The following is a 23,608-nucleotide window of genomic DNA, read 5'->3' on the forward strand; positions in this document are numbered from 1 at the left end:
AGAGTAGTTATATAGTTTCAGCCTTCTATTTTGGGCTCTATAAAAAAAAAAGTGGCTGGCCAAACACGTGAAAACTGCCAAAAAAATACAACCCCGAATATAAAAAAATGACTATTCCCCAGGCGCACATTTTCTTTTTCCCCCCAAGAAAGATAGATTTGCAATTTTGCAGCCCATATTATTTAAAAAGTGAGTGGGGTTTATGTCCTCCAGGCAAATCTGCACCAACATACAGTGAGCTCAACAGCTGCTTGAGGATGACTGGTGTATCAATAGGTGACAAGACACACGTAGACCCCCAACAACAGCGCACTTTGTAAATACACAGCAATTAACTATGCCCCCCACTGAAGCCATGTTAACACCTGAACCTTTCCCCTTTGCATAGTGGAGTTTTTGTCAACATGCCTGCAAATTAACCTCCACCGTAGCGAAAAGGGAAATGTAATGAACTTTCAGCCCCCCCCCATCATAAACAAGCTTGTCCAACCTTCAGCGCCCCCCCCCCCCCGCAAACAAGCTTGTCCAACCTTCAGCCCCCCCCGCAAACAAGCTTGTCCAACCTTCAGCCCCCCCCCCCCGTAAACAAGCTTGTCCAACCTTCAGGCCCCCCCCCCCCGTAAACAAGCTTGTCCAACCTTCAGCCCCCCCCCCGCCCCGTAAACAAGCTTGTCCAACCTTCAAGCCCCCCCCCGCCCCGTAAACAAGCTTGTCCAACCTTCAGCCCCCACCCCCGTAAACAAGCGTGTCCAACCTTCAGCCCCCCCCCCCCCCGTAAACAAGCTTGTCCAACCTTCAGGCCCCCCCCCGTAAACAAGCTTGTCCAACCTTCAGCCCCCCCCCGTAAACAAGCTTGTCCAACCTTCAGCCCTCCCCCCGTAAACAAGCTTGTCCAACCTTCAGCCCCCCCCCCCGTAAACAAGCTTGTCCAACCTTCAGCCCCCCCCCCCCCCCCGCAAACAAGCTTGTCCAACCTTCAGCCCCCCCCCCCCCCGCAAACAAGCTTGTCCAACCTTCAGCCCCCCCCCCCCCCCGCAAACAAGCTTGTCCAACCTTCAGCCCCCCCCCCCCCCGCGCGCAAACAAGCTTGTCCAACCTTCAGCCCCCCCCCGCGCAAACAAGCTTGTCCAACCTTCACCCCCACCCACAAACAAGGGTGTCCAACCTTCAGCCCCCCCCCACGCAAATAAGCGTGTCCAACCTTCAGCCCCCTCCGCGCAAACAAGCATGTCCAACCTTCAGCCCAGGGCTTAAGCCTGGTTTAACAGGGAAAATCTATTACTGCAAATCCACTCGTCCTCAACGAAGCTTGTACATTTGGAGACGGAAATTGCTGTCACCAACTACTAGACATGTGCATTTGAATCCTTCGTGATTATCAGAATGCAGCAGACACTTGTGGCAGTCAGCTCTTCACAGAGCCAGATTTATTCTTGTGAAAGTCCAACACACTGTGCAAATCCAGATCATAGAGTGTTGCACTTTCACAAGAAGAAAACAGGATTAGAAAAGAGACAAATGCCCGAAGTGACTACCTGCTGTTTGGGTTAAAAGAAAGTGCAACCGGAAAAACCTTAAAAGGACACTGAATCCAATTTTTTTCCTTCCACGATTCAGATAGGAGTAAATTAAAAAGTTGCTTAAAATTGCTTCTCTATTATCAATTTTTCTTCGTTCTCTTGCTATTTTTATTTGAAAAAGAAGGCATCTAAGCTAAGGAGCCAGACAATTTTTAATTCATAACACTGGACAGCACTTGTTTATTGGTGGGTGAATTTATCACATCCCATTATACATTCTTGCTTTTCAAATAAAGATATCAAGAGAATGAATACATTTTGATAATAGGAGTAAATTAGAAAGTTGCTTAAAATTGCATGCTCTATCTGAATCATGAAAGAAAAAAATGTGGGTTCAGTGTCCCTTTAACATCAATTATACATTTCAAGAGGGAGCACATAGCATCTGATAAAGATGGCCTATATACCAGCTCTGACCCTTGCAGACTCCTACCCAGGTTTGAGTATTTCTGAGGCTGTTACACATAGATTCAGCACATAATGCAAACCCATCGGAGCAGCCAGCCAGCTCTGCAGGGAATCATACAGCAGCTCACAGGATGAAGGGGGTATAGGGCATTCCGTGCCCACTGTCCTGTTAAGCTTATAAACATAACAAGTAAAAGCCGTCTTTGACAAATTAAATGATTAGATAAAGCTTGTAATAAAAAACGTTACAATATACTTCTATTATCAAAACCTGCACACTCTTGTTATTTGCACACTGTCCAAGGCTACAGCACACACTCTATACACATTGTGCGATTGGCTGATGGCTCTCACCTGACAAATGAGGAAGGGAAAATCTGATTAACTTTAAAATTGGACAGAAAATAATTATACTGCTCATTTTAAAGTCAAGATACATATGTGTCAATCATTCAGTTTTTCTGTATTTAGTGGCCTTTTAAAAGTGACATCATAGAGCAAAAAGAAAATTGTCTAATGCCTTAGAGAAGTGCTTCTCAACTCCAGTCCTCAAGTAGCCCGGGCCAGATTTTTATGCTATCTCAACTAGAGCAAAGGGAAATAGTCAGCTGATCGGTAGCCATGGTTACTAGCCTGCCTCACCCATTAGCTGATTATTTCACCTGTGTTATAGTTAAGTTATCATGAAAATCTGGCGTGTTAGGGGCCCGTTACTTGAGGACTGGAGTCTAGAAACACTACATTAGAGCATTTTATTACTGAACTACTACATGTAGGTAAATATATGTTTAACCCCTGCAAAGGACACAAAGTCCTCTACAGAGCAGCAATGCATAACTGGGAGCTAGCTGAACATCTGGTGAGCCAATGACAAGAGGCATGTGTGAGTAGCCACCAATCAACAGCTAGCCCCTGGTAGTGCATTGCTGCTCCTAAACCTACCTAGGTATGCTGTTCAACAAGGAGAACAAAGTCTAAACTGAAAAAGTTACAATTAAAGTTTTAGAATTCAAATGTACTGCCCCACTAGCCCTCCCTACTGCTTTAATACAGACAAATTAGGGTTACTAGTAGTAACTATATTTAACATATTCCACGAAACCATCAGGAAAACAGGCGCAGAAGTACATACTTATCCTGATAATACGGGTCCTGTTGGAATATGGGTATAGCTTAAAGTGACATTAAACTGTACCATGGTTACTACTCACCACCCTATTGTATTTCCTGCCATACCTGCAGCTCTCTTTAAAGCAATTATTTTATTTAATCCAGTTGGTACTACAGATCTGGGCGCCGCCATCTTGTAGCTCACGTATTGTTGCATCCTGGGACAGAACCAGTGCACTTTTATAGATCTGTGATGGTTCCTGCCTTTAAACAGTTGTACCTTTCACTTCAATTAAGAGAGAGCAGGAGTGTTACATTTTTGCAGTTTTTTTTGAACAGATTAAAAGTTACATAACAAATATAAGCTCCAAGATGGCGGCACCCAGTGTGAGGATGCACAGCTTCACTAACTGATACTTGTAAAGGGTTGATATAACAGAATGACAGCTACAAGCATAGGAGGGAACACTATAGCATAATGAGTAATAACAATTCTATTTTAGTTGTACTCGGCAGTTTAATGTCCCTTTAACTGGTATGAACCTATATCCTGAGTCAGGATTCGCTTGTACTACGGTGGCTGACCTTTAAAAAAGGGACAGAAAACACTTTGAGATGGTAAACTAAAATGATAAAGTGTGTGTGTATATATATATATATATATATATATATACACATATATACATACACACACATACACCCACACTCTGCAATATACTTTCAGATTAGATTATACTTATTGTACTTTTATACACAATCAATGCCCTAATTGCAGCTTAATACTGGCTTACATTTTAGCTGATGTGGTCCGTAAAATCAGCCAGTTGGGGCGACCACTAAAAAGGCCCTGGGGAGAACACTGATAATTTGTCAGGAGCGCAGTCAACAAAATAATTGTAATAAGACTTTATTGGATTTTAATATAAAGCGTATTTGTAGGAAGACATATGCAAACAGTTAATACATTTATAAGTGCTGGCCGGTATTTGTACAAAATGAGCACTAGCACAAGAAGCAGGATGTCAGAGCTGCTTATCACCAGGGAAGAAGAAACAATGCCTAAGTGAAAAGGTAACAGACCTATGGCACAAGTACCCAAGATGGCACCCAGTCCTGTGCTCCTAGGCTGTGCATGATAGGTAGAACTACCAGCTTGGTGCAGCCACGGAGACCACTGCATGTGTGTGTGTGCCGTGATTATCACAGCCAAACAGCTGCCAGCCAGACATAGTGAGAGTCTTTAGGTTAAGTGACCACTCTGGCACAAAAGGTTTTTGTTTGTTTCCTCTTATTTTACACAAAACAGCCACCAATGCCTTCTATATAATACCTGCAGCACATATCACTTTATTTTTAGCTTTGCTGCAAAGGAAGTAAAAGACATTGGCGACAGTGAGCATGAAAACATACAGTAAGGCTTAATAAAGTTATACACAATGTGACTGGTGTCTTCTAAACCCACTGCAGATATACTGCAAACAAACATAGAAGGCTGGTGTGATGCAGATGTAGACAATTGGTGTGAATATAATACAATACAAGCAGAAACAAAAAATACTCATATACAGTTAGAATTAAAGCACAAAAAGAAGACAGTTACAGCTTCAGGCCAAATGGGGATAAGCCTGGGTGTAGTTAAAGGCCTCTTCTTACCTAGGTCTCTAACCTACAACTTCATATGCTGGCATCTAGCCAAATAAGGGTGTCACAACCATTTGTAATTCTCACAAGACAAAACACAGAAGTGCAAACACTCTCAACCTGGACTTGATATACATCCCATGACACTGGCAATGCTCACAGCTCTGGGTGCCGACCACGGGCACACACAAAAAGACGTGGTTACATTTAGTGCCACATGAAGTTAACCACAGATAGGCTCGGTGCATGTGCTTTTCCTCTTTTAGTTTTGGCACCCAGGCTTGTAACGCATGTAACCCCAGATTTCTGTGAGTGCCAGGTGAAAACCAGAAGCTGTGAGAGTTGCCAGTGGTATAGGAGTTGTACCCACAATGTTTTGAAAATGCAGGCCACTACCATAGTTCGTGTATGTATGTAGGTAGGTAGGTATATATAATACCTTATGCAGTGGTCGACAAATCTGGAGCCAGTATGAACATTTAGGAGCCAAACAGTGGCATTTGTATATAGATATATGGAGAATAATTCAAAAAGTTAGGAGACAGGAGTAAAATTCTAGGGGCCAGTGTCTCCCTGGCTCCTGGGTTTGTTGAGCCCTGCCTTATGTATTTCATACATACTGATACCCACAACAGTATAGAGACTTTTTAAGTTAGTCAATTTGGCCACACTCTAAAAAGGTTCACAGCAAATGTCCTAGACATTAGATCTAGTAAAGCACTGAGGCAATTCTATGTTACTGCAGAAGTATTAAAAAACGGATGTTTTAATCAATTTATCTGTGTACCTTTAAAAGTGATATAAAGGAAGCGTCTACTAACAAATTATCAAACCTCCAGCAGCACCAACTGGAAAAAAAAATTTATATATATATATATATATATATATATATATATATATATATATATATGCTACATTTAGACACCAATCAAATGCACTACCCAGGTACTGAACCAAAAATGGGCCAGCTCCTATGTTTACATTCCTGCTTTTTCAACTTTTATGATTCGGATAGAGCAGCAGTTTTAAGACACTTTCCAATTTACTTCCATTATCAAAGTCTTTTTATATTCACCCTTTCTGGGGAATAAGATCCTACTGAGAATGTGCACAAGCTCACAGGCTATACGTATACTAGTCTGTGATTATATATACACATATACACTGTATATATATCCTGTATTAGGCTACAATGTGTGATTTTGTAAAATTTTGGGATGGTGGTGTGCCGCGGCAAAAAAAAGGTTGCAAATTACTGGACTAGAGTACCCCTTCAAGCTTTTTGGCAGGGGCAGTCAGGTGTTAATTTAATATCTGTTGATATTTGATGCCATGCATCATAACAAAATGTCCAGGTCCTCTGGCAGAAAAACAGCCCTAAAACATTAAATAGCCACCACCATATTTAACCATGGGCATGAGGTACCTATGTATGTTTTTTAACAATGGATACAAAGAGAACAAAGCAAATTAGATAAGAGAAATCAATTGGAAAATTGTTAAACATTGTATGTTGTTTCTAAATCATGAAATTTGACTTTACTGTCTCTTTAATGCTATTGCTCCCCTGCAAATCTATGAACACAGAATCAACCCATACTAAGTTTCAAGAAGCTCACTGAATAGAAGATTGTGGAGTGGAATAGATCTGCACAAGGACCTAAGTGTGAGAAGGTAAGGACAACCAGCAAAACATTAAAAATAATGTTATTGTTTAAGTTAAATAAAACTATTTGAATTATTATTATTGTAACAATTATTTCTCCTTCCAATAAATTACAAGTAAAAAATATGAATGGATTAACCAATTAAACTTGATATTTTCATTCCTTTCAATAATCTTATTATGCATAGCTAATGATATATAACCGAATCAGTAATGGTCTGAAATAAGTGGAATAATCCCCCCTGACATACACATACACACACCTACTAGACCAGAGCAGGAGCGAGCTACATTTAGTCCAATAGTGCGACTGGGCGTGCTGCGACTAGCCAGCAAGCCTGCAAAGCACTTTGGATACCCAAGAGCTGCTCAGTAGATCCTGTAGCGGAGTCCAACTATACACTTCAAAATCTGAAAATACTTTTAATTTTTGAAGTTACCGCTAAAATGTTATATAATTCTGCACTGTGTGCAGAGCTATATAACATTAGTCTGAACGTTTACTGTCCCTTTAAGTTCATACGCCAGACTTTACAAGCCCATCCCTGCTACATTCTACAAAGTGATTGCTTAAGTAATTCAAAACAAATTGTGCAGTAATTCAAAACAAAATGACAGTTTAAAGGCTTTTAAAACATTGATTTGGCACGTGGATATAGACTAATCTATACTATAATCGCGTTTGTAGACCATGCAGATTCCAATTTACTTACATTATCAAATTGTGCATAGTTTGTATATAAACAGGCACCAGCTCCTACTGAGCATGTGCAAGATTAACAGCATATACATACACGAGGCTGTGATTGGCTAATGGCTGTCACATGATAGAAAATTTGGTCAGAAAAAAAAAATAATCTGCTAATTTAAAATTCTGAGTAAGTAGTATTACATTGGCATTTTATTCTGCAAGGCTACTGTAATGATCCTTTAAGCGAGTACTTTTCTTTTTTAAAGAGACATGAAACCCTCATTTTTATCTTTCGTGATTTAGAGAGAACATGCAAAGGTAAACAACTTTACAAATTACTTCTATTAACTAATTTATTTTGTGTTCTTAGTTTCCTTTGTTGAAAAGCATACCTAGGTAGGCTCAGGAGCCGTTGATTGGTGGCCGCACATATATGCCTTATGCTATTAGCTCAAACAAGTGCACTATTTCTTCAACAAGGATACCAAGAGAATGAAGCAAATAAGACAATGGAAGTAAATTGAAAAGTTGTTTAAAAAAAAAAAAAAAAAAAAAAAAAAAAGTATTCTCTAGACACGTGCAGCTGCGATAAATTCAGTTCGGCTGAATATTCGTTGGCTGCACTTTTCGGTATTTGTTTTAAACCAAATGAATAAGGAATATTTGTAGAACATTTATGTTTTTGTTAAATGAATGTAAAATGTTCTAAAGCTACAGGTGAAAAAGTTCCCTATGTTATGAACGGTTAGCGCGGCTTTCCAGCGCGCAAAAGGTAAGTATTTTAACCATTTAAAGGAAACTAGTGAATACTGATGACTTTAGTCAGTATTTGTTTTATTTAAATTTCGGGGTGAATTTGTTCGGATTTTCGTTTCGTGTCACAAATTCTCATTCGTGATGAAACTGAACGCACAGGTCTAGTATTCTCTATCTGAATCACAAAAGAAACATTTTCGGTTTCATGACCCTTTAATAAAATAATATTGCTTTGATTGGCTTTCTGACCATTAAGAATGTTACACCCAAGCAGTTGTGCAATAACAAAGTGCTCTAATACGTTAGAATATTTTATTGCAATTATAATTTATTCCTACATTATTATGATCAACTAAAAGAAGAGAAAACATTTAGAAACATAGTTGAAACGTGTTTGTTTATCCCACAAATGGGAAAAACTATATTCATTGTTATTAAAAAACAAAACAAAAAACTTTCACCCCAGGAGTAGGTGGCACTGCCGACCAGATGACAAGCAATATAAATCATAGCTAGCCCACAGCTAAAACAGGTCTTATGGAACAAGCGTTTCTCTTTTCTTAAGACATATAAACAAAAAGATGATAAACAGATATAAAACGCACATTAAAACAAGACTCAAAAGCAACAAATTACAAGAGGAAAGACCAGAACTAGCTGACACGGAATAGTAAACATTTCCCAGCAGAATTCTAACAACACATTTAAAAGTGATGTAGATGAATCAGAATGAAGAGAGTTTTATATCTGTATGACAGTATTGTTCACTTACAGGTTGCATGTTTTATGTGAAAAGTCAGGGGGGGGGGGTCTGATGTCACTGACAAATGGACGATATTGGCACTGAAAACTGGGAAACAGCTGGCCCTGAGAATGGTACAGAGACCAAGAGGAAGAAGAAAGAAGGGGTCATGCAGGGAGAGGTGATTGGTTTAAACTGATGTGGGGACACGGAATCTGGTGACAAAAGAATAAAAATAATGCCACTGTTGGGAGCTTATCTGACACTAGACATATCTGATCTGGCACTGAAAGGAAGAACAGTATAAAGCCCCACTAACAGTGGTGAAGTTTTGTGGAAATCACAAAACCAAGAGGATCTGTTTGTGCCAAGACAGGATTTGTCAGAGAAGACAGAATCTCCTTCACCTGCTTTAATGCAGTAGATCTAATGGAACAGCTATAGGATCACCTGTGTCTACTTATTGGCAAGGAGCAATCACAGAAGCTAAAGTGTAAAGGAGGAGGATTTACGGATGTATCTGGTGAAGAGAAGGAATTTCCTGGGTCTATTTCACTGGTTTTACAACCTGTCTTCAGGCCTCCCTAACAGGCCAGGTTTTCAGGATTACCTTGCATGAGAGTAGGTAAAAAAAACATGTTTACTAATCAGCTGATTATTTCACCTGTGCTCTAGTTCCAATGTCCTCAGAATCTGGCCTGTTAGGGGCCTGAGGACAGGTTTGAAAACCAGTGGTCTACTTGTATGCATGGAGCAGTGACACTGGATTTACTGGAGCAGCAGTAGGGATCTAGAGATGTAGCAGATCTCTATGGCTGGCTTGCAATCTAGTGGTACATGAACAATTCAGTTTAGCAGTGTGTGGTACTGAAACTTTGTAAAAAGACAGAGAAACAATTAAACATGTTAATATGTTTAAAGTGAAGGTAAAGTTACCTTGACACTGATACAGAAACCAATTATTTAATTAAAATGAATGGGACCTTCATTCATGATTTTTTTACATTATTACTTCCATAACCTTTATTTTCTATTTCAATTCCTTTTTTGGCCGATTTTCACAATCATCCCGTTTTGTAGTTTTTTTTTTTTTTTTTTTTTTTTTTTTTTTATTTCTGGTCACGTTTTTAGAGCAACCAGTTGAATTTCTGGCCGTTAGGCAGCCGTGACCCTACGTCATCCGCCTACTCGATATACTGCGCATGCGCTAGAGTCTATTTCATCCATCAAAGACTACACCGGGCGTTCTAGTTTCGCGCATGCGTACTTTTTCTGCTTAAGGCCGGTTTATGTTGGTTGAAGGGAGATGGGTGCGCTTAGAATCGCGCATGCGCAGTTAGATTGCTCATCGTGAACGCGCTTCTGCTGTTACGTATAGAGTCGGGTGGGATCACTCTATACGTAACAGCACATTACAAACCGGATGTAGAGGTTGGGAGGAGTTATCGACAGAACGGTAGGGAAAAATATAGTTTAAAAAAAAAAAAAAAAAAAAAACGACAAATATAATTTTTTTTATAAAATAAAGTTAGCGATTAGCATATTCTATCTTCAAGGAATACATAGATATATTCAAATTACATAAACTTTACCTTCACTTTAATGTTTGTTTAAATTGAAAATGGCAGGAATCATGCAATTATTATAACCGATACAGCTGTATTAAAAAGGGACACAATACCCAAAATGTTTATTTTACGATTCAGATAGAACATACAATTTTAAACAACTTTCCAATGAATTTCTATTATCTAATTTGCTTCATTCTCTTTGTATCCTTTATTGAAGGAGCAGCAATGAACTGCTGAGAGCTTGCTGAACACATCAGTAACCCAATCACAAGAGACATATGTGTGCAGCCGCCAATAAGCAGCTATCTCCTAAGCCTACCTAGGTATGCTTTTCATCAAATTATACCAAGAGTACAAAGCAAATTAGATAACGGAAGTAAACTGGAAAGTGCTTTAAAATTGCTGCTCTGAATCATGAAAGAAATGTTTTGGGTTTCCTGTCCCTTTAATGCTAACTGGATGAAGGGGACACTTCACTCTTCTGTATAGGTGCAAGGAAAGAATTTTCCAGAAGGGAGTCCTTAACCCATTCGCTTGCATAGTGCAGTGACATGGGATCTAGTGATAGAGAGAGGGAACCGCTAACAATGTGAGATGGGATCTTGTGATAGAGAGAGGGAACCACTAACAATGTGAGATGGGATCTAGTGATAGAGGGAACCGCTAACAATGTGAGATGGGATCTAGTGATAGAGGGAACCGCTAACAATGTGAGATGGGATCTAGTGATAGAGGGAACCGCTAACAATGTGAGATGGGATCTAGTGATAGAGAGGGAACCGCTAACAATGTGAGATGGGATCTAGTGATAGAGAGAGGGAACCGCTAACAATGTGAGATGGGATCTAGTGATAGAGAGAGAGGGAACCGCTAACAATGTGACATGGGATCTAGTGATAGAGAGAGAGGGAACCACTAACAATGTGACATGGGATCTAGTGATAGAGAGGGAACCACTAACAATGTGACATGGGATCTAGTGATAGAGAGAGAGGGAACCACTAACAATGTGACATGGGATCTAGTGATAGAGAGGGAACCACTAACAATGTGACATGGGATCTAGTGATAGAGAGAGAGGGAACCACTAACAATGTGACATGGGATCTAGTGATAGAGAGGGAACCACTAACAATGTGACATGGGATCTAGTGATAGAGAGAGAGGGAACCACTAACAATGTGACATGGGATCTAGTGATAGAGAGGGAACCACTAACAATGTGACATGGGATCTAGTGATAGAGAGGGAACCACTAACAATGTGACATGGGATCTAGTGATAGAGAGGGAACCACTAACAATGTGACATGGGATCTAGTGATAGAGAGGGAACCACTAACAATGTGACATGGGATCTAGTGATAGAGAGAGAGGGAACCACTAACAATGTGACATGGGATCTAGTGATAGAGAGAGAGGGAACCACTAACAATGTGACATGGGATTTACTTGGCCTACTAGGATGCACTGCAAAATGACAATATCAAGGGATCATCTGTGCAATAAATAAGCGCAGGGTGACAAAGGGCTGGTGGTGTAGTGATACTACACATAATTAGTCAAAAAGGATTCTTTTTGACTAATTATTTGTAGTACAGTAACAATAGATTTTCTTGCCCTACCTGCTTACTCAATAGTTACTAGTGATTAAGAGATGGATGATGGGAATCTAGTATTTTACATGACTTACTTGTATGCATATAGAAGTGACAGCGGATCTCAAAGATCTACTCAAACATGCAGAACCGTGGAAGGATTTAGTGTAGCAGTTACACAAGATCTAAAGGGTGTGCTATGGCATTATTGTGAGACGGAAGAAATGACACTGAATTTAGACATCAAACAACTGTGAGATCTAACTATGCAGTAGATGGAATCCCTCTGTCCTACATGAGTGCATCGAGCAGTAAAGGGGAATGCAGCAGTATGCAATGGTGACAGGTGACCCACTAGGCCTTCTTGACTGATTCAGATGTGAAAAGATCTAGTGAACATGTTGCCTCCCAAGTCCTTAGATAAAGCAAATGCATGGGATCTCTTTGCCGTGCCTGCTTGCACCAAGTAGTAACAGGAGATCTGGTGGAAAAGATAGGGAGCAATAGGAAGGATCATTGACAGCGGAGGAAATCTGGTGTGGTAGTTACAGGGCATATTTGAGGCCTACCTATCTGCACTAGGCACTTACCATGGATTGAGACAGTGAAAGGGAATCTTGAGGCTATGTGCCTAAACATGAAAGTAACACTAGATCACATGGAGAAGTGGCAGGGCAGGATAGCTATCCAGTGGTGCAATAGCAATTGAGGGGATTTAGTGGAGCAATGACAGGGTATGGGATCTAATTGGGGCAGTAAAAGGGTATCTCAGCAAGTAATGGCAGGACAGTGGATCTAAAAGTGATCTTGTGAGGCAGTGAAAAGGTTCTCATTGAACAGAAGCAACTTAGCACATCTAATGGGGTAGTGACAGGGGAACAGATCTAGTGATGCAGTAAAAGATGTCAGGGCTCTAGTGGCAGAAATTGAAGGGATCCCAGGAAACAATAGCAGGTGTGGTGCCAGCTGATCTTGAAAGCAGTGGCAGCTGGGGTATTTTGAGAGAGGTGACAGAGCCTGGGAAAATAGTGGTACAGTGGCAGAGGATCTAGCAGCACAATGACAGGACATCATGGAATCGCTGTTGGTGGTGTAGTGACAGGGAATCAGAGAGAGCAGTCATCTTTGAAGAGATTTCATTTGAAGTGAAAGGGTAGGCAGCTATTGGTTCAGACAAAAGAGCTAGTGATACAGTGAGAGAAAAGTTTAGAAAATAGTGAAAAATGTAATTATGAGATCATGTGGAGCAATGGAAAGGCAACATTTGAGAGGAGTTACAGGGCAAGTGATCTACAGTTTAAGGAATCAAAGGGAGCAGTGACAAGGTAAGGGATTGTGTGGGGCAGTCACAGGGCATCTAATGGAGCAGTGGTGGGAGTCAGAGGGGGCAGTGAAAGGACAGGGGATCTAGTGGTGCAGTGGCAGAGTGGCACAGAGAGCAGTGCCAAGGCAGTGATCTAATGGTGCAGTGGCAGAGTGGCACAGGGAGCAGTGCCAAGGCAGGGATCTAGTGACACAGTGGAAGAGTGCCACAGGGAGCAGTGACACAGAAGGGGATCTAGAGGTGCAGTGGCAAAGTGTTGCAGGGAGCACTGACAGGGCAACTAATGATGGTGTAGCAAGGGGTCCCATGGTGCAGTAACATGGAAGGGGATCCACTGGTGCAGTGGCATTGTGCCAGAGAGGGCTACTAATGAAGCAGAGGTTGTAGTCATAGGAAGCAGTGACAGGGCAAGGTATCATACTAGTGCAGAGGCTGAGTGTAACAGGGAGCAAAGAAAGAGCATGGAACCTACATGTGCTATGGCACAGGCAAGTAGTGGATATAATGTAGCAGTGATAAATTAGGGGCAGTGTGAGGGATCTACTACAGCAGTGACAGAGCAGAGGATATACTGGTGCTGTGGCAGGGTGTCACAGGGAGCAAAGAGAGGAAGAAACCTACTGGTGCCAGGGAAACAGGCAGGGGATCTACTACAGCAGCAACAGAGCAGGTGATCGATACATTGGTGCAGTGACACTGGGCAGTGTAAGGGACCTGCTAGTGGCGTGACAGTGTAAGGGACCTGCTAGTGGCGTGACAGTGTAAGGATCTACTAGTGACGTGACAGAGGCAGTGTAAGGGATCTACTAGTGCAGTGACACAGACAGTGTAAAGATCTATTAGTGCAGTGACAGACAGTGTAAGGGATCTACTAGTGCAGTGACACAGACAGTGTAAAGATCTATTAGTGCAGTGACACAGACAGTGTAAGGGATCTACTAGTGCAGTGACAGACAGTGTAAGGGACCTACTAGTCACGTGACACAGACAGTGTAAGGGACCTACTAGTAGGGAGAATAGGTTATAGGAAAGGAGCGCTCAAAATAGTGCTAATACCTTATGGAGATTTAAAGATATTAAAAAAAAAAAAAAAATGAATGGATGGATTTTGTACGAATAAAAATAATTATTGTCTTAATAGGGATAAAAAAAGTTTTTCTTTAAAAACATATACAAGTTTAAGACTTATTTACAGTGTAAAGGATCTACTAGTGCAGTGACACAGACAGTGTAAAGGATCTACTAGTGCAGTGGCAGGCAGTGTAAGGGATCTACTAGTGCAGTGCAAGACAGTGTAATGGCTCTACTAGTGCAGTGACAGACAGTGTAAAGGATCTACTAGTGCAGTGACACAGACCGTGTAAATGATCTACTAGTGCAGTGACAGTGTAAGGGATCTACTAGTGAAGTGACACTGGCAGTGTAAGGGATCTACTAGTGAAGTGACCGTGTAAGGGATCTACTAGTTCAGTAACGCAGACAGTGCAAGGGATCTACTCGTTCAGTGACAGACAGTGCAAGGGATCTGCTAGTGCAGTGACAGACAGTGCAAGGGATCTACTAGTGCAGTGACATACAGTGCAAGGGATCTACTAGTGCAGTGACAGACAGTGTAAGGGATCTACTAGTGCAGTGACAGACAGTGCAAGGGATCTACTAGTGCAGTGACATAGGCAGTGTAAGGGATCTACTAGTGCAGTGACAGACAGTGTAAAGGATCTACTAGAGCAGTGACGCAGACAGTGTAAGGGATCTACTAGTGCAGTGACGCAGACAGTGTAAGGGATCTACTAGTGCAGTGACGCAGACAGTGTAATGGATCTACTAGTGCAGTGACGCAGACAGTGTAATGGATCTACTAGTGCAGTGACAGACAGTGTAAGGGATCTACTACTGCAGTGACAGACAGTGTAAGGGATCTACTAGTGAAGTGACAAACAGTGTAAGGGATCAACTAGTGGAGTGACAGACAGTGTAAGGGATCAACTAGTGAAGTGACAGACAGTGTAAGGGATCAACTAGTGAAGTGACAGACAGTGTAAGGGATCAACTAGTGAAGTGACAGACAGTGTAAGGGATCAACTAGTGAAGTGACAGACAGTGTAAGGGATCTACTAGTGCTGTGACAGACAGTGTAAAGGACCTACTAGTGCTGTGACAGATGCAGTGTATGGGATCTATTAGTGCAGTGAGACAGTGTAAGAGATCTACTATTGATGTGACAGAGGCAGTGTAAAGGACCTACTAGTGCAGTGACAGAGGCAGTGTAAGGGATCTACTAGTGCTGTGACATATGCAGTGTAAGGGATCTACTAGTGCTGTGACAGAGGCAGTGTAAGGGATCTACTAGTGCTGTGACAGAGGCAGTGTAAAGGGCCTACTAGTGCTGTTACAGAGGCAGTGTAAGGGACTTACTAGTGCTGTGACACAGACAGTGTAAGGGATCTACTAGTGATGTGACAGAGGCAGTGTAAGGGACCTACTAGTGATGTGACACAGACAGTGTAAGGGATCTACTAGTGATGTGACACAGACAGTGTAAGGGATCTACTAGTGATGTGACACAGACAGTAAGGGATCTACTAGTGATGTGACACAGACAGTGTAAGGGATCTACTAGTGATGTGACACAGTGTAAGGGATCTACTAGTGTTGTGACCCAGACAGTGTAAGGGATCTACTAGTGCTGTGACAGAGGCAGTGTAAGGGATCTACTAGTGATGTGACAGAGGCAGTGTAAGGGATCTACTAGTGATGTGACACAGACAGTGTAAGGGATCTACTAGTGATGTGACACAGACAGTGTAAGGGATCTACTAGTGATGTGACACAGTGTAAGGGATCTACTAGTGTTGTGACCCAGACAGTGTAAGGGATCTACTAGTGCTGTGACAGAGGCAGTGTAAGGGATCTACTAGTGATGTGACAGAGGCAGTGTAAGGGACCTACTAGTGCTGTGACACAGACAGTGTAAGGGATCTACTAGTGTTGTGACACAGACAGTGTAAGGGATCTACTAGTGCTGTGACAGAGGCAGTGTAAGGGATCTACTAGTGATGTGACAGAGGCAGTGTAAGGGACCTACTAGTGCTGTGACACAGACAGTGTAAGGGATCTACTAGTGCTGTGACACAGACAGTGTAAGGGATCTACTAGTGCTGTGACACAGACAGTGTAAGGGATCTACTAGTGCTGTGACAGAGGCAGTGTAAGGGACCTACTAGTGATGTGACAGAGGCAGTGTAAGGGACCTACTAGGTAATTAAATTTAGCAATGACAGAGCATGGAACCTAATAGTTTAATGACAGAGTCTCCTTGGCCTATGGCTATGAGGGACTATCGGGAGATCTGGTGAAGCAGCGGATCTCCCCGGCCCACTAGCCTGCGCTGAGCAAGTCCTCAGGTCAGCTGTCACAATACGATTAGAGCCCCCCGCCCCTGGCTGACACAATACACAAGGCCTCTTACCCCCAGAATCCGCAGGGGCAGCGCGGGGGCAGGCTGGGTGGGTTACTGCGCTCACTGCCAGCGTCTCCCATGGCTGAGGGGTAGAAGGTCCGCGGAACTGAGCTGTGTATCCTGGGGAAGCCTGACGGTCCAGGGGGGCTGAACCTTAAATCCGGGCAGAAGGCCTGAGGAGAGCCGTGTGCTGACTGCGGGCCTGGGCCTCTCACTCCCACACAAATCCCGGGACTGCACTCTGCTGCGGGAATCCCCACGCCTGTCCGGGGCCCTCTATTACAATGCACCGGGGAGAGAGGACACTCCGGTGACGACCGGTCCGAGGATCCTAACCGTGATTCCAGGCCGGTCAGCTGGAGGAAGAATGTACCACTTCCAAAATAGGGGAGGCTCACTCCACAGAGCAATGCCTATATGGCTTGTCTGTACATGTCTCAATGAAACCACGGAACTACGGTGTACAGACACGGCGGGTGTCCAGGAAATGCGCGTGCCCGGTAAATAATGCTGCTAATTCACGTTACTGCGAGTATTGGCTTTACGGCTCTCCCTATATACACAATGGTTCGTCCCTCTCTGGAGTCTTGGTTCAGGCGGAGAGCACAGATCTGAAATCAGCTGGAAGAGAGAGAAACCACTGAACCACGGAATAGGGGGAGACAATGTTATATGAGGCAAAACGGGTCTTGTATTATCAAAAAGAAGATAATTCTGTGATATCTTTAATATCAACATGAATAGAAAATTATTGTGACTGCAACTGTGTCATATATCCGCAAACATGGTCCATATTGTTTATTAACTTGAGACTTTCACAACCCTCAGTCACATTGGTACGTGCGGGAGAGGTTGCTGTTTGGCATAAGCTGGAACTGAGCCAGAGTTGAGGAGGAAACCCAGTGACACAGACATGTCAGCCTGTCCTGATAATATGCCCATTAACCCAGTGACACAGACATGTCAGCCTGTCCTGATAATTTGCATATAAACCCAGTGACACACAGACATGTCAGCCTGTCCTGATAATATGCCCATTAACCCAGTGACACAGACATGTCAGCCTGTCCTGATAATTTGCATATAAACCCAGTGACACACAGACATGTCAGCCTGTCCTGATAATATGCCCATTAACCCAGTGACACAGACATGTCAGCCTGTCCTGATAATATGCACATAAACCCACTGACACACAGACATGTCAGCCTGTCCTGATAATATGCCCATTAACCCAGTGACACAGACATGTCAGCCTGTCCTGATAATATGCCTATAAACCCAGTGACACAGACATGTCAGCCTGTCCTGATAATATGCCCATTAACCCAGTGACACAGACATGTCAGCCTGTCCTGATAATATGCACATAAACCCACTGACACACAGACATGTCAGCCTGTCCTGATAATATGCCCATTAACCCAGTGACACAGACATGTCAGCCTGTCCTGATAATATGCCTATAAACCCAGTGACACACAGACATGTCAGCCTGTCCTGATAATATGCCCATTAACCCAGTGACACAGACATGTCAGCCTGTCCTGATAATATGCACATAAACCCAGTGACACACAGACATGTCAGCCTGTCCTGATAATATGCCCATTAACCCAGTGACACAGACATGTCAGTCTGTCCTGATAATATGCCTATAAACCCAGTGACACACAGACATGTCAGCCTGTCCTGATAATATGCACATAAATCCAGTGACACACAGACATGTCCGCCTGTCCTGATAATATGCCCATAAAGCCAGTGACACACAGACATGTCAGCCTGTCATGATAATATGCCCATAAACCCACTGACACAGACATGTCAGCCTGTCCTGATAATATGCCCACAAAGCTAGGCTTACCAGAAGTCCCAGTTTGACTGGGATTGTCCCTTTTTGGAGGCGCTGTCCCAGTGTTCTACCCGGTTCTTCATTCTGTCCCAGTAGGTGGCCAACTCCGGGTTTCAAATCATGTGTCTGGGTTTCAGACCGCCTGAAACCTGGATATATTATTCAAAATGACCTGACTGTGAGTCTGTGGCTGTGACTCTCCAGCATAGTTGGATGCTGATACTTTGTTATATACAGCCCTGCTTAGCTTAACATTCGTTTCCTTCAAAGTTCACATTTAGTAATACAGGCTGAGTGAGCAGCATAGGGTTTTTTAATTTTGTAGTACTACTTGGTTTATTTTTCTAAGAATTTAACACCCCCTGACCTCTGGTGACATCACCGGTGATTCACCTTTAGGGGAATCATATGGGTATGATCAGGAAGTGCAGACAGGCAGGATTTTTTACATGGATCTTGCTTTACTTCATGCAGGATAGCATTTTGGCTGTAATCTTCCTATATTATGGTATAGCATAGCCTATATTATGGTATAGCAGGTACGTGTTTCTTTTTGACTTATTTCATTCAATGTTGTATTTATGCCTTATCAGTATCTAGTTCTGTTCCTTAAAGGGACCCTAAACACCATCTGTTTTAATGTAATTATAATTTTTTTTTATCTATTTTGTTTTTTTTATACATTATTTCTTTCTTTATGTCTTTATCTAACATCTGCACATTTTTTTTTAATTTTCAATATTACCCCTAAACCACCGCCTACTGAATGCAGTGCTGGCCGACATGTTGTAACGCACGTTCTATGCGATAACATATGGACTCAATGCGCACTCCCTTCTTCAATTCCGCGCATGCGCATACAAGTAAAGTCTTTGCCTCTTCTATGAAGCTAGTTCTCATTAACTTTGTGAACGAGCTTCATAGATTTATTTGTTTCAATTGCAGCCGTTTACAACACCTGCGCGGCCTCTCGGTGTAGGGAGATTGCATTTCAAAAGGTGCTTGCTTTTATTATATTGGAGCTGCCAGATGCCTATATTATGCTATGACTGGGGTGGTGGACATGTGTTGTCCCTCAGAGTGCTGTGTTTGTAGCTGCCGGTGGTTGTTGCAGGAGCGTGCAGTAACCGGTGACTGCTGCTGCTGATGCTTTTGCTGCATCCCCTCCTGCCTCTCTCAGCACCGACATCTTGCTTGTCAATCAAGCGCGCGCTGGACTCTACTGGCAGTGCGGGAGGTGAGGGGGCTGTGACTGAGTGCGCGCGATGCGCGTGCCTTGGATTCTGACTCCTACCAAGCTTCAGAGGTGGCGCACCTATCAGGACGAAAAGTGCAGCGGAGAGAAAGCTTCAACAACACCTTTAGACGGGTGTTTAGATCAGTGAGACTCAACCAGTGTTTACAAAGAATGTGGTGTTTGTAGGGCAGCGTGTCTGGCATTAAAGTAGTTAACCCATTGGCAGCCTGGGAGATGCGTTGCAGTCCTCTTTGGCAGCCAATGGGTTAATGCAAATACACATATATATATATATATTCACAAATAGAATAAAAGATGTCTATTTCCACTATTGTCAATAATAACAATAATAACATTGTGACAGGGATTATTATCCAGGCTGCATCAAGGTAATCTCTTATATGTGTGCACGCTCACAGCAATAAGTAGACTTCCGGTTTTGTCAATATCACTTTCACCCATGTCTGCACAGCGGTCAGAAAGTCATGTAAATGTAAAGAATAAAATAAAAAATAGAACACCTATAATAAAAAAAAAACGGATTTGCATTTTAAAAACTGAAAAAAACATTATGAATAAAAAAACACAAAACCCTAATGACAAGTGTTTAAGGTCCCTTTAATTAAACACATAAAACACATATTATACTGCAGATATTATATTGTGTGATGTATAGGTGGCCCTCGTTTTACAACGGTTCAATTTACACCGTTTCAGAATAACAACCTTTTTTTCCAGTCATGTGACTGCTATTGAAAAGCAATGAGAGGCAGTGCATTTATTAAAATAGCCAGTAGGTGGAGCTGTCCGCTTGTGTTGCAGCAAAGCCAAGCAAGCTGAAATGAATCAGTTTAACCAGACCTGAGCTTTCGAGCAGATTTCAAAGGAACAATATCTTCCTGTCTATAACTCAGTCCAGATTGGAATGCATAGAAAGAATTGTTTGCAGAAGAATGCAAGTGAAGTCTGTGTTGTGTGATTATTTTATCAGGTTTATAATGCTGTTTAGCAAATGTTTTTGTTTATTTAACTTAGTTTATTTATATATTTTGTGTTGTGTGATTATTTTATTAGGTTTATAATACTGTCTAGCATTTAAAGTCTTCATTTCAAAGCTTTAAAAGTAATGTATTAGGTGTTACTTTTGACAATTTTGAGAGGGGCCTGGAACCTATCTCCCTCACTTCCCATTGACTTACATTATAAACTGGATTTCAATTTACAAAGGTTTTGATTTACAACCATTCCTTCTGCAACCTAACCCCGGCGTAAACTGAGGGCTACCTGTATATGCTTTTCACTATTTTATGAAATTGATAATTATGCTTGATGTTTGGCATTATTTAGAATCTGAGATTTAGATGAATGATTTATTTGCTGCTGTTGTGTATGGGTTGCCATGACAACGTAATGGTGCCTTTTTCACTAGGGGTGGTGTTATGGTCTATTTAAACTGTGTGATTCACTTGTTGTTTGACTGATGAAGGGTAGAATATCCACAAAACATTACGCAAATAAAAGCTACTACTTAAAAAGAGACCGGTAATCGCCATGCCCCTTGACCACGCCCCTGACCACACCCCCACTGGCACTGTGTAAGCCTACATAAAGCCAGTGACACAGATAAGTCAGCCTGTCCTGATAACTCAAGGATAAACCCAGTGATACAGAAGTAAGTCAACCTGTCCTGATAACATATGGCCAGTTTACGAGTTTTGCGTTATGAGGGATGCGGTGCTAACTTACAAGTTATTGTCACCGCTCACTTACCTACAGCGCTGGTATTACAGGTTTTATAAACCCGGCGTTAAAAGGCAAGAAGTGAGCGTAAAGCAAAATTGTGCCCCATACCGCACTCCAATACCAGCGCTGCTTAAGTCAGGGGTGAGCTGGTTGTACGTGCTCGTACACGATTTTGCCATAGACATCAATGGGGAGAGCCGGCTGAAAAAAAGTCCAACACCTGCAAAAAAGCAGCATAAATCTCAGTAACGCAGCCCCATTGATTCCTATGGGGAAACACATTTTATGTTTACACCTAACACCCTAACATGAACCCCGAGTCTAAACACCCCTAATCTTACACTTATTAACCCCTAATTTGCCACCCCCAACGTCACCGCCACTATAATGAACATATTAACCCCTAAACCGCCTTACTCCCGCATCGCAAACATTAGTTAAATATTATTAACCCCTAATCTGCCGCCCCTAACATCGCCGCCACCTACCTACATTTATTAACCCCTAATCTGCCACCCCCAATGTCGCCGCCACTATACTAAATGTATTAACCCCTAAACCTAAGTCTAACCCTAACACCCCCTAACTTAAATATAATTTAAATAAATCTAAATAAATATTACTATCATTAAATAAATTATTCCTATTTAAAACTAAATACTTACCTGAAAAATAAACCCTAAGATAGCTACAATATAACTAATAGTTACATTGTAGCTATCTTAGGGTTTATTTTTATTTTACAGGTAACTTTGTATTTATTTTAACTAGGTACAATAGTTATTAACTATTTAATAACTACCTAGCTAAAATAAATACAAATTGACCTGTAAAATAAAACCTAACCTAAGTTACACTAACACCTAACCCAACCCTACAATTAAATAAATTCCCTAAATTAAATACAATTAACTAAATTAACAAATAACAATTAGCTAAATTACAAAAACAAACAAACAAACACTAAATTACAGAAAATAATAAACAAATTACAGATATTTAAACTAATTACACCTAATCTAATAGCCCTATCAAAATAAAAAAAAGCCCACCCAAAATAAAAAAAAAACTAGCCTAATTTAAATTACCAATAGCCCTTAAAAGGGCCTTTTGCGGGGCATTGCCCCAAAGAAATCAGCTCTTTTACCTGTAAAAAAAATACAAACAACCCCCCAACAGTAACCCCCCCCCCACCCACACAACCAACCCCCCAAATAAAACCCTAACTAAAAAAACCTAAGCTCCCCATTGCCCTGAAAAGGGCATTTGGATGGGCATTGCCCTAAAAAGGGCATTTAATTCTATTGCGGCCCAAAGCCCTAACCTAAAAATAAAAACCACCAATACACCCTTAAACACTAACCCCCGAAGATCCACTTACCGGGAGAAGTCTTTATCCAATCGGCAAGATGTCCTCAACGAAGCCGGCAGAAGTGGTCCTCCAGACGGGCAGAAGTGGTCCTCCAGACGGGCAGAAGTCTTTACCCAGACGGCATCTCCTATCTTCATCCTTCCGACGTGGAGCGGGTCCATCTTCAAGACATCCAGCGTGGAGCATCGTCTTCAATCGACGTCTTCTTGCTGAATGAAGGTTCCTTTAAATGACGTCATCCAAGATGGCGTCCCTTAGATTTAAGGTTGAAAAAATCCTATTGGCTGATGCAATCAGCCAATAGGATTTTTTACCCTTTAATTCCGATTGGCTGATAGAATTCTATCAGCCAATCGGAATTCAAGGGACGCCATCTTGGATGACGTCATTTAAAGGAAACTTCATTCTTCAATAGCCAGCGAAAGAAGAGGATGCTCCACGCCGGATGTCTTGAAGATGGAGCAGCACCCCGCCGGAAGGATGAAGATAGAAGATGCCGTCTGGATGCAGACTTCTGCCTGCCTGGATGACAACTTCTTGCCGCTTGGATGAAGACTTCTTCCGGCTTCATTAAGGACTTCTTGCCGCTTGGATGAAGACTTCTCCCAGCTGGATGAGGATGGATGTCTGGTCTTCCAAATCTGTAAGTGGATCTTCGGGGGTTAGTGTTAGGTTTATTTAAGGGATTATTGGGTGGGTTTCATTTTTAGATTAGGGACTTTGGGCACTGTAAAAGAGCTAAATGCCCTTTTAAGGGCAATGACCATCCAAATGCCCTTTTCAGGGCAATGGGGAGTTTAGGTTTTTTAGGTATGTTTTTATTTGGGGGGGTTGTTTGTGTGGGTGGTGTGTTTT

General features: G+C 42.0%; 1 protein-coding gene across 2 annotated transcripts in view; it reads right to left on the minus strand.

Moving 5' to 3' along the window:
- ZFAND3 (zinc finger AN1-type containing 3) overlaps positions 1–17,093 on the minus strand; it is a 698,731-nt gene extending 681,638 nt beyond the window's left edge. Inside the window, exon 1 of one of the 2 annotated variants that reach the window (XM_053712688.1) lies at positions 16,556–17,093. In XM_053712688.1, the coding sequence (XP_053568663.1) occupies positions 16,556–16,626 (71 nt within the window). In that variant the 5' untranslated portion in view covers positions 16,627–17,093. The remainder of the gene's footprint in view (positions 1–16,555) is intronic. The other variant, XM_053712687.1, reaches the window with a different exon arrangement.
- Positions 17,094–23,608: the final 6,515 nt, after the last annotated feature.

Source organism: Bombina bombina, chromosome 4 (genome assembly GCF_027579735.1).
Source record: "Bombina bombina isolate aBomBom1 chromosome 4, aBomBom1.pri, whole genome shotgun sequence".
Classification (NCBI taxonomy): domain Eukaryota; kingdom Metazoa; phylum Chordata; class Amphibia; order Anura; family Bombinatoridae; genus Bombina; species Bombina bombina.